Source organism: Balaenoptera acutorostrata, chromosome 3, assembly GCF_949987535.1.
Source record: "Balaenoptera acutorostrata chromosome 3, mBalAcu1.1, whole genome shotgun sequence".
NCBI classification, from domain to species: Eukaryota; Metazoa; Chordata; class Mammalia; order Artiodactyla; family Balaenopteridae; genus Balaenoptera; species Balaenoptera acutorostrata.
Genome location: NC_080066.1, coordinates 27,445,812 through 27,457,874, shown reverse-complemented (window position 1 = coordinate 27,457,874; position 12,063 = coordinate 27,445,812). Strand labels below are relative to the sequence as shown.

At 47.2% G+C, this 12,063-nt stretch overlaps 1 protein-coding gene across 2 annotated transcripts; it reads right to left on the bottom strand.

Moving 5' to 3' along the window:
• Positions 1 to 938: 938 nt before the first annotated feature.
• KLF6 (KLF transcription factor 6) lies at positions 939 to 7,065 on the bottom strand. Of its 2 annotated transcripts, none has more exons than XM_007167461.3 (4): positions 6,728 to 7,065; positions 3,412 to 3,985; positions 1,890 to 2,013; positions 939 to 1,428 (listed from the first exon to the last, which is right to left on the bottom strand). In XM_007167461.3, the coding sequence occupies exons 1-4, from the start codon at positions 6,929 to 6,931 to the stop codon at positions 1,377 to 1,379; spliced, it is 954 nt and encodes a 317-aa protein (XP_007167523.1). In that variant the 5' UTR covers positions 6,932 to 7,065; the 3' UTR covers positions 939 to 1,376. The 2 variants fall into 2 exon arrangements, with proteins under 2 accessions (XP_007167523.1, XP_007167524.1); XM_007167462.3 differs by lacking the exon at positions 6,728 to 7,065 and adding an exon at positions 4,950 to 5,036.
• Between the last annotated feature and the right edge of the window lie 4,998 nt (positions 7,066 to 12,063).

Genomic DNA, 12,063 nt, shown 5'->3' with positions numbered 1-12,063 from the left:
GTTTTCATCTATTTGACTTTGTGAAGGAGGACCTTAAAGAGATTTTTTTTCTGTATTATATATTGATACAGTACAAAGCCAGGTGAAAAAAGAGCCTTAATAAAGCATGCATCACCCATACCCCTGTACGAGACCCCTACATAAGGGGCCACTTGCGTAAGGCACCATTGTTAAGATCTACAGTGCATTAACAGCTAGAAAACCAGAAATTAGTCCTCAAGGCATAAATAAGAGAAACTTAGCTGCATGAGAAAACAGTTTCTAAGCTTTAGTGGTTTTATCCACCCAACCGAGAAAAATTTTAGGTTCTGAGTCTAATGAGACATTAGACCAGCAATTCCCAGCCCTAGTGTCCTGGACACCCAACTCGTGTCCAACATCTTTCAAGGGCATCACGAGATTCTCCAAAAAGGTAATTCAAATTCGAACCATTCACAAAATAGTCCTATGCTGCACAATGCCTCTCTGGAAGGGGAGTGTTATGAAATCGAAGGGGGGAAGGATTGTGTATTGCCAGGCCCAGATGGCTAGGGGGTCACCGAATTCAACCAATCGTATCTTAGCTGCTCAGTGAACTGGAATCAAAACTGTAGTCCTGATTTAAAAATGGAAAAGCAGATAATTCCCCAGACCATGCATTACTTTTGTCTTAGAAGGAAAAGTTATCAATGTATTATATTTGTAGATACACAGCTTATACAATGGGTAACAAATGAACTCTGTCTCAGAGAGTAGCAGAAGCTACTCACTTCACACAGCTGAACCAGACACCGAAAGTTCTCGCCACACGCTACAGGGAAAGGGGCTCCCCTCCCTACACCCACTCGCCACTCCCGGGTCCTGACCGCCCACGCCTGCCCTCCACATTTCCCTTCTTTTTTTCTTTTCTTTTCTTTTTTTTCCACTAAGGCGCAGACTCTACCTACACCCCCCCCCACCCCGCCCCGGGAAATGATTGGTGGCCATCTCATCTCATGGAACACGCCTCACACACAAAACATTCAAACTATGTTTTTTTCTGTCTCTTGCAGCCTCGCAAGGGAAAGGACTCTGTCTCGTCACACAGTCCGTAGGAGACCCTCCACATACAGCCCACCCACCACTAACATTCTCAGTGCACATGCTCACGGCAAAGGCTTAGGGACCACTCAGAGGATAGGTACCAGTGGCGAGGCCAGGGCCACCCAAACACCACACACCCTGGGTGCTCTGCCGCTTCGGACATGACTTTTTTCGCCCTCGAAAGACCTTCCCAGTAGGTCCTGGAGGCGACCGGGTAGGGTGCAAAATGGCTTTGGCTGGAACACGCACCCTCCTTCCACGGCCGTCTCAGCCTGGAAGCCTTTTTAGCCCGCAGGAGTCGACGCTCTGCCCCTTCAGAGGTGCCTCTTCATGTGCAGGGCCAGGTGGTCGGACCTGGAGAAACACCTGCAGAGAGAATCGGGGTCCCAGACGTTAGGTCTCCAGCCCCGTCAGTTACAGACCTCTTGCCCGTGCTCCCCCCAGCTAAAGAAGCCCTCTCCATGGGGGGTGGGAGTCATCATGCTGAGTCAGCCCCATCCACATTCAGGGCAGGAGTATACATCAAGGAGGTTGCCAATCAGCTCTTGGGAATGTCACCTGACTTTACTGCCCAGCCTTCAAATTTGAAAACTGTTAAAGGGCCAATCTTCAGAAAGTATGAATGAAATCATTCTATTCTCATGCACTCAGTACACGGTGCTTCCTAACCTGGACGAGTGGCATATTAGAGCCTTTTTAAAAAGTCCTGGGCTGAAAAGAGAGATGCCAGTGCAGGCCAGGAAGACGGCTGCCTTGCTGCAGGGTGACTGCATGCCTACTTCGCTCCGGGGATGGCACTGCCGCGCCCCTGCTGTTCATGCACGTACCTGTCACAGTGAGAACATTTAAAAGGCTTGGCACCAGTGTGCTTTCTGAAGTGTCTCGTTAACTCATCGCTTCTTGCAAAACGCCACTCACAACCTTCCCATGAGCATCTGTAAGGCTTTTCTCCTGGGAAGAGAGCACACGACAGGCACGCCATGATTTCACTGAACAGTGAGGGAAGGGCCCTGCTACCCCAACACGGGGCGGGAAAGTCCACTCAGGAGCAGGCCCAGAGGCCACTGCCCTCAGGAATTCAGAATACACCTCAGTTAGCGCTGGGAGCCGGCCCTCCCAAGTTAACAGGCAGGAGCTCTTTCTTGACCTAGCCTTGGGCCTCCAATGCTGGGGAAGAGACCCAGGCTTGGCAGGGCCCACATGACCGTAATCAGAGTGAACGTGTAAGCAGGACAATTACTCAGACTGGAGAAATACTTCCGAGGTGATGTGTCAGCCCACTGGACCCACGGCCTTGGCCAGGGCTGGGTTTTATTGCTTTCTCCATGGAAACGGTTTCTCTCAAGCACTTATTTTGTTCCTTACTCACTTCCCTGTGGAATGAGGCTTTGTAGTTTCCTCCGGGAAACTATATTTCTTCAAAACTGAGGTCATGAGTTTCTGGGAAACACCATGCCAAGGTCTTCAAAACACTTTCTAAATGACAAGCGAAAGACCCAATCAACTTTATCCCTTGGTCGGATTACAAATATGATTTCACTAAAAGTGCTACCTGAGAAAATAAAAAACAACTGCCACAGTCGGTCCTGAGTGTGCTATTGGGACAGTCAGGAGCCTGGTTCCAGGGTACCCGGGTCCTGATCCTGGCTCCTGTTTCAGGATCCTGATCTCCTCTCATTATTGGTAACACGAGAATTTGCATGACTTGATCTCTAAGACCCCTTCCAGCTCCAAAAGTTCTGTGATGCTTCACCAGTTATCCTAGACAGTCACGGTAACTATAAATGGAACTATTCTCTAGACTGTGATATTTCATTAAGAAGTTATTATTTTTTAAAGTTGGCATCAGAAAACAAAGGCAGCATGATACACAGAGAAATTCTCACTAAGTACCTGCTGATGATACTGCTTCGTACAGAGTCGATGGGTCTAGCTCAGACCCCACGTGGTGTCCGGCACCCACCTGCGCCACACCGCCCGGCCACCTTCTCCCAACCCTCGAGCTTCATTTCCAAAAATCAGAGGCAACTCCGAGTAACACTGTACATGGACACTGCAGACTGCACAGTGGGCCTTGATAACGCAGGTGGCTAGAGTGGATGGGGTACTCGGTGTAGACAGAGAATGTGATTTACCTCTTGTTTGTTTAATCTGAAAGCGATAACCATTCATCGGGCACACATGTCCAGTCTTTCAGCGCCTACTCTGTCCTCCCCAGAGACCCAACTCTTTTGAGGGAAGGAAGGAGGTGAGGACGTGTCTGCTCTGACAGCCTCCTGCGGATCCCCGGCCCCCTCCCAGGGCTGGTGCAATTAATTCAGCGGCGCCCGGGTCGCAGGAGGGACTGACCTGTGTGGGTGCGCTGATGTGCTTTCAAGTGGGAGCTTTTGGTGTAAACTTTTCTGCAGCCGTTAAAGTGGCACCGATGCACCCTCCTGCGGCCGTCTGGGGAGGCGTCTCCGCTGCCCTTGTCGCCGGGCTTCCCCGCAGTCCCACTGCGCGCCTTCCCGGGAGGGTGCAGCTCACCCGGCATGCAGCCCCACAGGTGGGACGGCTCCCTGCTCAGTTCTGGGGAGGAAGGGGGTGTGGAGGTGACGGAGGAGCTCAGGTTCCCCGAATTGACTAAAACTTCGCCGATGGGGTCAGAGGTAAACTTGGTGGTGGGAGAGAGCTCCTCGGAGCTGTCGGAGGATTCGCTGCTCACGTCCGAGTTCAGGCTGTTGGTCTCCAGGTTGTAGCCAAAGCCGGGGCTGTTGAGTGCATCCTCAGGGGGACTGGAGGACATCTTCAGGTCCGAGTCCTCCTTTTTCTCCCGAGCCAGGATGATTTTGGTCCACAGATCTTCCTGGCTGTCAAATTTGATTTCGGAGGCTGACACATAGCAGGGTTCGCTCTGGAGGTAACGTTCCAACTCCAGGCAGGTCTGTGCGAAAGGAACCACAAGGAGGCATGTGATTGTGACGACTACCGAAAACGGAACCGAAAGCGCATTTCCAAAAACATGCAGGAGTCAAGGGCAAATACACTGTGGCCTTGTCACTACAAGAATCCATGTCTTTATTAGAGTAAGAGGAAAGCTGCTTCTAGGAATGGGTACACATTCAGAAGAAAAACCAGAGGTGAAACCTCTCCCCGCTTCCCCAAGTTGGACCAATGGCCACAAATGGCTGATGGTCACTGAGCCAGTTTTTGTTATAGTTACAGTGTTGACGTTTCTAATAAGTTTCTGTAAGCCACACAAAGAATACCAGCCTCAGACCTGCCCCCACCGGACAGGTTTAACCATATTATCTGACAGTGGAGAACCCTGTGCATCAAGGAAACCCAGGCATCCGCCTTCCAGAGGCACAGACAGAGGGCTTGCTGCTCTCAACACAGTGTGCTCTGACATGGCATGTGTCTCCCTCTGGAGAACCGCTGACAGCACAGGCCACACTCAGTGAGCGGACGCAGCCAGCTGATGGTCTAGGGTCAGGAAGGAGCTGCAGAGAAACCACCCGTTTCCTGCGGAGCCCAGACCTAATAGGCTTTCAAAGAATGCCATTCCCAAGTACAGGGCCATGCGCACACACAACTTAAATGACTTCCACAGTGGTCAGAGGAAAACAACAACAGGAGTGGAGAAACCATTCCAGAATGGCCATCTGCTATTGTAAAGGATGCAGGAGGGGAAATTCCTCCGCAGCCCTGCTGGGAGTCCCACAATGGACAAGAACTTTATCTACTGGCCAAGAGTACAACTGTATGAGTCATCACTCTATTTCTTTCACACAATGCCAAAGGAGACTTCCTTTTGAAATTCTGACCAGCAGCCAAAAAAGGACCCGGTTCAAATATACATGCAGCGAGTCAGGGCCAGAGTGCCCCCCCCCAGCCCCACAACCAACCTTTCCAGAAGCTACAACTGCCGAGAGACCAGCATCCCCTCTCCCCACCATCTCAAACTTTCTAGCCACTGGAAAAGAAAAACGGTAGGAGACGTTTTAGGTTTAAATTATGTCTGCCCTTATCTTCACTAGGATCAACTGCCTGCATGTCCATATAAGGCTGTCTATACTACTGCAATTCCACAGTTTTAGATTTCTACAGCAAACTCTGCTCTTTTTAGCAAATCATTTTCAGGACTAGCAAAGCCCACCCAAAGGGCTCCCGCTTGGTTATTTAGCAGTGTGCCTGCTATCAGAATAGACCATTCCCCCTCCCCCTCCTCACCTAGCAAGCAGGAGCAAGCAGAGGGGGAAAAAACAATCATTGTTTTCTCGTTACCCCTAAAATTAGACGTCTGGGTTACAAAGCACACTAGAGTGTTCTGTGGAGAGACAGCAAGATATTCTACGGATGTTCCAAAGAAAAAGGAAAGCACGTTTATTGAGATCTTGTTAAACTTTAATAATCTGGCTAATTTAAATTCTCCATTATGCTGACGAGCACTGGGGACCAGAAGGAAGCTCTCAGGGTGAGTTTAAAAGCCTCTGAAGGCGACCAAGAGCTCAGCCTGGCTTGTGGCCCAAATCCCAAATGCCCAAGGAAACTACTTAGATCAATTTCAATCACGTCCTAGGAAGCAGCTTCTTTAGGAGGAAAAGCCTGGAGGGGAGAGGGAGGCAGGAAAGGGCTGGGAACAATTAAGCAGGCATGTGAAGGTTGTAACACTTTGCATTTCATCTCCCCTAAAAGCCTTCTAGGCTTTGAAACCCACAATATATATTTGATCTGCTAATACACTTTGTGACAAAAAGCAAACAGCCTAGCAGGGCAGAGAAAACCCCAAACCCTCCTTCTATCTTTAAAGATAATGGGACAAGTGTCAGAATCCCTCCCTTCAGGTAATCCTAACGCATTGGAAGGGGGAAAAATTGTTTCTTAAATGTCCAATGCCAAAAATTCCAGTTCCACTAAAAATGCTGGAAACAGAGACTCTTCTTCCCAAACTCTGACTTGAAGCAATTCGGACGGGCTCATTGTCATATGACTGATAAGTCACTGGTTGTGCAAACATTGGTTTTTTTTTTTTTTTCTTTTTTCTGGTCAACAAAAGAAGCAGGTAAGAAAAACAAGGCAGATCGAGGCAAATCTTAAGGATTCCCAAGAAGGTAAAGAATCTGAAAATAGCCTGGTAGAGAAAAGGAGCTGGTGGATGTTTCGCTGGTGAAATCCTTAATTTAAAAAAAAAAAATCTCCACGTACAAACACCAAAAAGCAAAACAAAACCAAAATCCCTTAAAAAAAAAAAACACCCTTGGCAGTCCATGCAAGTTCATATGACCAGATCCAGCTGTGGAGTCTGGAGCTGGTACAAGCACCAAACTTCTGCCAAGGGCTGGGGCCGGGATCAGGCCGCGGAGCTGGGTCTGCCCTCCGGAGAACGCAGTTCATAAGCCCCAGAAACGGCAAAAACACTCCAAGCGACGAAGCACTGCTGCGCCCCACTCAAATGACAACTCCGCTCCACGCTGTAAAAGGCCCCTTTAAAGTGCCTTCCACACCGGAGGCAGCAGAAGTACGTTTTAAGACTAATTATTTTAATTTTTAAAAAAATTTACCCGAACCATTAAAAAAAGAAGAAAAAGAAATGCACCTCCAACCACACACCGTCCTGTCGGTGAGTGCATGCACTCCCTCCTCGGCGCACCCGGGCACCTGGCCCATGAAAATTCCTATTTACCTGTTGCCAATATTCCTCCAGGGAGGGCAGCGCCGAGAAGTAACCAGTCTCGTGCACAATCTGGAGTTCCTGGAAGATGCTGCACATTGGGAGCACATCCATGTCGGGTTGGAAAAGACAGTCACTGCTGTTGTAAAAACAGGGAGGTGTGCGGTCTGGAGTCGGGAGCGCAGCAGCCGTGCCTGCAGCGCCGGGGAAGTTCATGCAAACTCAGTGGGCAGCAATTAGGCGCCGCGGGTTCGGATCCTACCGGAGCCCGGAGACTCGCTCGCGAGCCCACACAATATTTGCAAACACCGGACTGACTGCAAACGTAACCCCTGCAAAACTTCCCTATTCAAAGCTCCGCTGCCAGCCTCCCCTCCTCCCCGCCCAGCCCCCCCATCTCCCCACGTGACTCGCCCGCGCCCGCCCCGCGCACCGCCCAATCACGCCGCGCCCGGCCCGGGGGCTGCGCGACGATGATGTCAGCTCCGGCCAATCGCGAGCAGCGGCTTACAGCGGCCCCGCCTGGCGTGACCGAGCCTCTCCATCACAACCCTCGCCATTGGCTGAATTCGAACTTCGGCCAGCTCTGATTGGAAGCCGGTTTCGCAGGCTATTTTTAGCAGGGTATATAAGGCGCGGGCCGCCGCACGCCGGAGGAGTCGGTGCTGGGAGGTGTGCGGCCGAGTGCCTGAGTGCGCTGCTGCCGGGCAGAGGGAGCCGGGTGTTTCTTCCCGTCCCGTCCCCGGTCCCCGTACCCCTGTAGTCCCGGTCCCGGTCCCCGTCCTCGTCCCCACGACCCGGGCTGGTCGCCGCAAACCCCGGTCCTCGTCACTCAGGCCGGTCACGCGGGTCCAGTCCCCTGCCCCCCGGCCCAGCGGTTCAGTGTGCCGCTGCCTGGCTGAGGGGAGCCGGGCCGGGTCCCCTCTGTCCCCCGCTCCGACCCCGGGCCGGCCTGCCCTTCTCTGGTCCCATCCGTCCCTCCATCCCTCTGTGTTCCCCCTTCCGTCCCCCTGTATTCCCCGTTTTCCGTCCCCTTCTGTTCCCCCTCTGTCCCTCTCTGTTTCCCCTCCTTCCCACTCTGCTCTCCCTCCGTACCCGCTCCGTTCCCATCTGTCCCCCCTGTACCCCTCCATCCCCATCTGTCCCCCTCAATCCTCAGGTGGCACCTGTGACCCAGTGGTGGTGGACGGGTGGTGGACTGGGCAGCCCCACGGGTGTGGCGAGGAACAGGGAGGGGCCGGAGGTACTCCAGAATCACTGGGGTATGTTGTATGTGAATCTGAGGTCCCTCCTTCAGCCTCCCTCACAAGGACAGGGCACACACCTGGGGGACACGCCTCTGCCCCGCCCCACCCCCATGCCTGCCTAACCTGCAGGAAAAGGACCAGAATGGCCTGGAAGACCCAAGTTGGATCTGCTTGCTCCTGAGGGGGTTATTTGCACTCTTGATTCTATAGGAACACAGTTTTCTTTTAAAAAAGAGGGCGCTTTGGGAGGGGGAGTTTAAAAAAAGAGGGGGCCTATAACCATTCTCAGTAGGGTCCTCCATTCATACCAGCTGTGTACATTTTAGAAATGCAGTTTCCAGGGTCTGACCCCAAACCTACAGAATCATAAGCTAGAGGGTGGAGGCTGTCCCAGCCATTGAGTTTTGACCAAGCTCCCCAGGTTAATCTCTTGCCACTAAAGTTTGGGAACTGGGCATCTAGAAAATGTCCTTTTACTTGTCACCTACCATACATCAGCCTTCATTCCAAGAAGATGCAGAGACCCTCACGAAGATTAACAGCTAGACTTTCCCCTAGTTGAATGTGAAAACAGTTTAAATGAGGTTGAAGCTGACATTCAATGCGGGTTTTTTTTTCATATAAATTATCTCCTGAAATACACCATAACGTTCATTTTCAAGCAAAATGCCAAGACCACAAAGAATGTGCTTTTAAAATTTGAATTGGAAAACTGAATTATAGCTACTACCTCCATTTTTATTTCAAAATAGAGTTTAATGAAACATCCTTTTAAATAAAGTTTTTAAAAACTGAAGTATGTAAAATGAAGTTTTGAGAGGATTTTGTATGTTAGATTTTAGCAGACTTGAGTATACCAGGACTATGACCCTATAACATTCTAGGCAGAGACCTTTGTCAATCGAAAGTTAGGGGAAGTTATTATCTTATTGTACCTGTTGTATTAAAGAGGCTGTGAAGATGATTCATAATGAATTGATTAAAATGATCATTAGCCTGTGTTCAGTCTTATTTTACCCCAGAAACAGAGAGCGTGACTGGCCCTCCATGGGGAAGACATGGGCCTTGAGTCTAATTTCCGGGAATGGGAATGGCTTGCCTTGAACCATCTTCAGGTTGAGCCCACCCCCTGGTGACCAGCAGCTGGTTGTATTTGGGATATGGTTTGAGAGTGTGCTTATATCAGGGACGGGGTTTTCTCAGTAATTGGCAGCAGTGATCAAAGGAAGCAAGAATCCAGTGACTATGTGAGGGAAGGTCAGCATCCTGGACCATATGGAGGAGAGTTAGGTGAAGGGAAGAATATATTGCCCAAGGGAAGGCACGTGATGGCTCTCTGTGCAGTGTATGTGGGCGTCATGGTTACAATATTCTTATTTACCTTTTGGACGATTAATTATTCTTTTGCTTTCCTGTTAGTAATATTTTATTTTATTTTTTATTGAAGTATAGCTGATTTATAATATTGTATAAGTTTCAGGTGTACTACGTAGTGATTCACAATTATTAAAGATTATACTCCTTTTCTAGTTATTATCAAATATTGACTATATTCCCTGTGTTGTACACTACTGTATCCTTGTAGCTTATTTTTTATACATAATAGTTTGTACTACCCCTATCTTGCCCCTCCCTCTATCCCTCTCCCCACTGGTAACCTCTAGTTTGTTCTCTTTATCTGTTAGTCTGTTTCTGTTTGTTATATTTATTTGTTTTATTTCTTTAGATTCCATATATAAGTGATAACATATAGTATTTGTTTTTCTCTGTCTGACTTATTTCACTAAGCATAATACACTCCAGGTCCATCCATGTTGTTGGCAAATTTTCATTCTTTTTTATGGCTGAGTAGTATTCCACTGTGTGTGTGTGTGTGTGTGTGTGTGTGTGTGTGTGTGTGTATACATATATATATATATATATATACATATATACCACATCTTCTTAATCCATTCATCTGTTGATGGACACTTAGGTTATTTCCATACCTTGGCTATTGTAAATAATGCTGCTATGAATGTTGGGGTGCATGTATCTTTTCAAATTAGTGTTTTCATTTTCTTTAGATATATACCCAGGAGTGGTATTGCTGGATCATATGGTAGTTCTATTTTTTGTTTCTTGACGAAATTCCATTTTGTTTTCCATAGTGGCTGCACCAATTTACATTCCCACTGACAGTGTAAGAGGGTTCCCTTTTCTCCACATCCTCACCATTTATTGTTTGTGGATTTTTAAAAATTGAAGTATAGTTAATTTACAATGTTGTGTTAGTTTCAGGTGTACAGCACAGTGATTCAATTATATGTGTGTGTGTGTGTGTGTTTGTGTATGTGCGTGTGTTCTTTTTCAGATTCTTTTTCCTTATGGGTTATTACAAAGTATTCCGTATAGTTTCGTGTGCTATACAGCAGGTCCTTGTTGGTTATCTGTTTTATATATAGTAGTGCTTGTGGACTTTTTAATGATGCCTATTCTGACCAGTGTGAGGTGATCTCTGATTGAGGTTTTGATTTTCATTTCCTGATGATTAGTGATCATCAGGTAATCTCTTCATGGTAATTCTTTATTGTTTTAATGCATTTCTTTATCTACTTTCCTATAGAATGTAAATTTGTCCTTGTCTTGTACATGTACTTCCCTGTTCTTAGAAGATTGTTTAGTTTATTTTTAAAATAGTGAACCTGATTGGACACAATACCGATACACTCAAAATGGTTACTTTAAAAAAAAATAATAAAAAAAATAGCTTCCGCACCCATTAGCCATTCAGCACATACTCTTTAGGCCCTGTGACTGGTCAGGTGTTTGGGATTCACACCATTCACAAAGCAGGCAAAACTCCCTGTGACGGAGGAGGTAGGCAATACATAGGGAGGTCAATGTCTTAAAACAACCGTGTTACCACTCCCGGTGCACGTTACTATTTGGTGGGGAAATAATGTCAGCTTCTTACATGAAAAAGAGTATGCATGGGATCTAAGCAATACTAGTCACATCTGATTTTTTAAAAAATCAACAAAGAAAAATCATAGAAGGTAAAAGTCATTCAGAGGGTGGAAGTGTGACACAGTATGAAAGATGGACTGTAGACTCTAGTTAACCACGCTAGGTGTGTAACCTTGGTCACGTCTTTTAAATGGAGATAAAAATGTCTAAATCTTAGAATCAGTTTGGTAGAACTGAAAGAGATAATGCATTAAAATCCCTGGTTCGTGGCAAAGAGTAGCGATTCAATAAATTGAAGGCAATCAACATTCAGCCGTTCATCCATTCATGAATTCAGCATTCATCCATCCCTAAGTCTGCTGTACATGGCTTCTCCTCGGAGAGTCTTGACACCCTCTGAGATTCTGTTCACATGGGGCCCCCCCCCGCCCTCTGCTCTTAAGTAGGCTAAAGAAAATGAGGATTTTGTAGATGGTCTGATTTTTCTTGTTATTAGGGGGGAAGGAGCAACACGGAGAACATGGATGTACAACATTTTTTTAAAGAACATAAAACATAGGCAAAATATTTGAACAGATACTTCGCAAGAAATATATATAAATGGTTAGTAAATACATGAAAATGTGTTCAACATTATTCATCATCAGGGAAATGTGAAATACAACCCACTGAAACAGCTAAAGTTAAGAAACCCTGAAACACCAAGAGTTGGTGGAGATGTATGGTGAGCAGCCAGAACTTTGCTACAATTTGGTGAGGATGTAAAACGCTAGAACAACTTGTGAAAAAAGGTCTGACTGTTTTTAATAAAACTAAGCATACACTTTTATGACTCAGCTCTTCCATCTTCCAAGCCTTTAACCAAAAGACTGAAAGAATGTGTTCACAAAGAGATTTGTACAAGATCATTCATTGCCGTTTATCCATAATAGTCAAAAACTGGACACCACCTAGGTGTCCATCACCAGGAGATGTGGTATTCTTGTCCGTTGTGGTACTGCTCATTAACAAATAGAACAAACTACTGCACGTGTGGCAACACAAACACATCTCGGGGATGTTAGAATGAGTGAAAGACGCCTTGCACACATGAATACCTACTGCAAGTTTCAGAATACAGTATTCAAGTTCTAGAACAGGTAAAACTGATGT

Coding starts and splice junctions, on each gene's coding strand:
- KLF6 (XM_007167461.3), bottom strand. CDS start 6,931: ATGAACTTCCCCGGCGCTGCAGGCACGGCTGCTGCGCTCCCGACTCCA. Junction 2,014..3,411: donor ACATCAGCGCACCCACACAG/GTCAGTCCCTCC, acceptor CTCTCTTCCCAG/GAGAAAAGCCTTACAGATGC. Junction 1,429..1,889: donor AAATGTTCTCACTGTGACAG/GTACGTGCATGA, acceptor TTCTCTCTGCAG/GTGTTTCTCCAGGTCCGACC.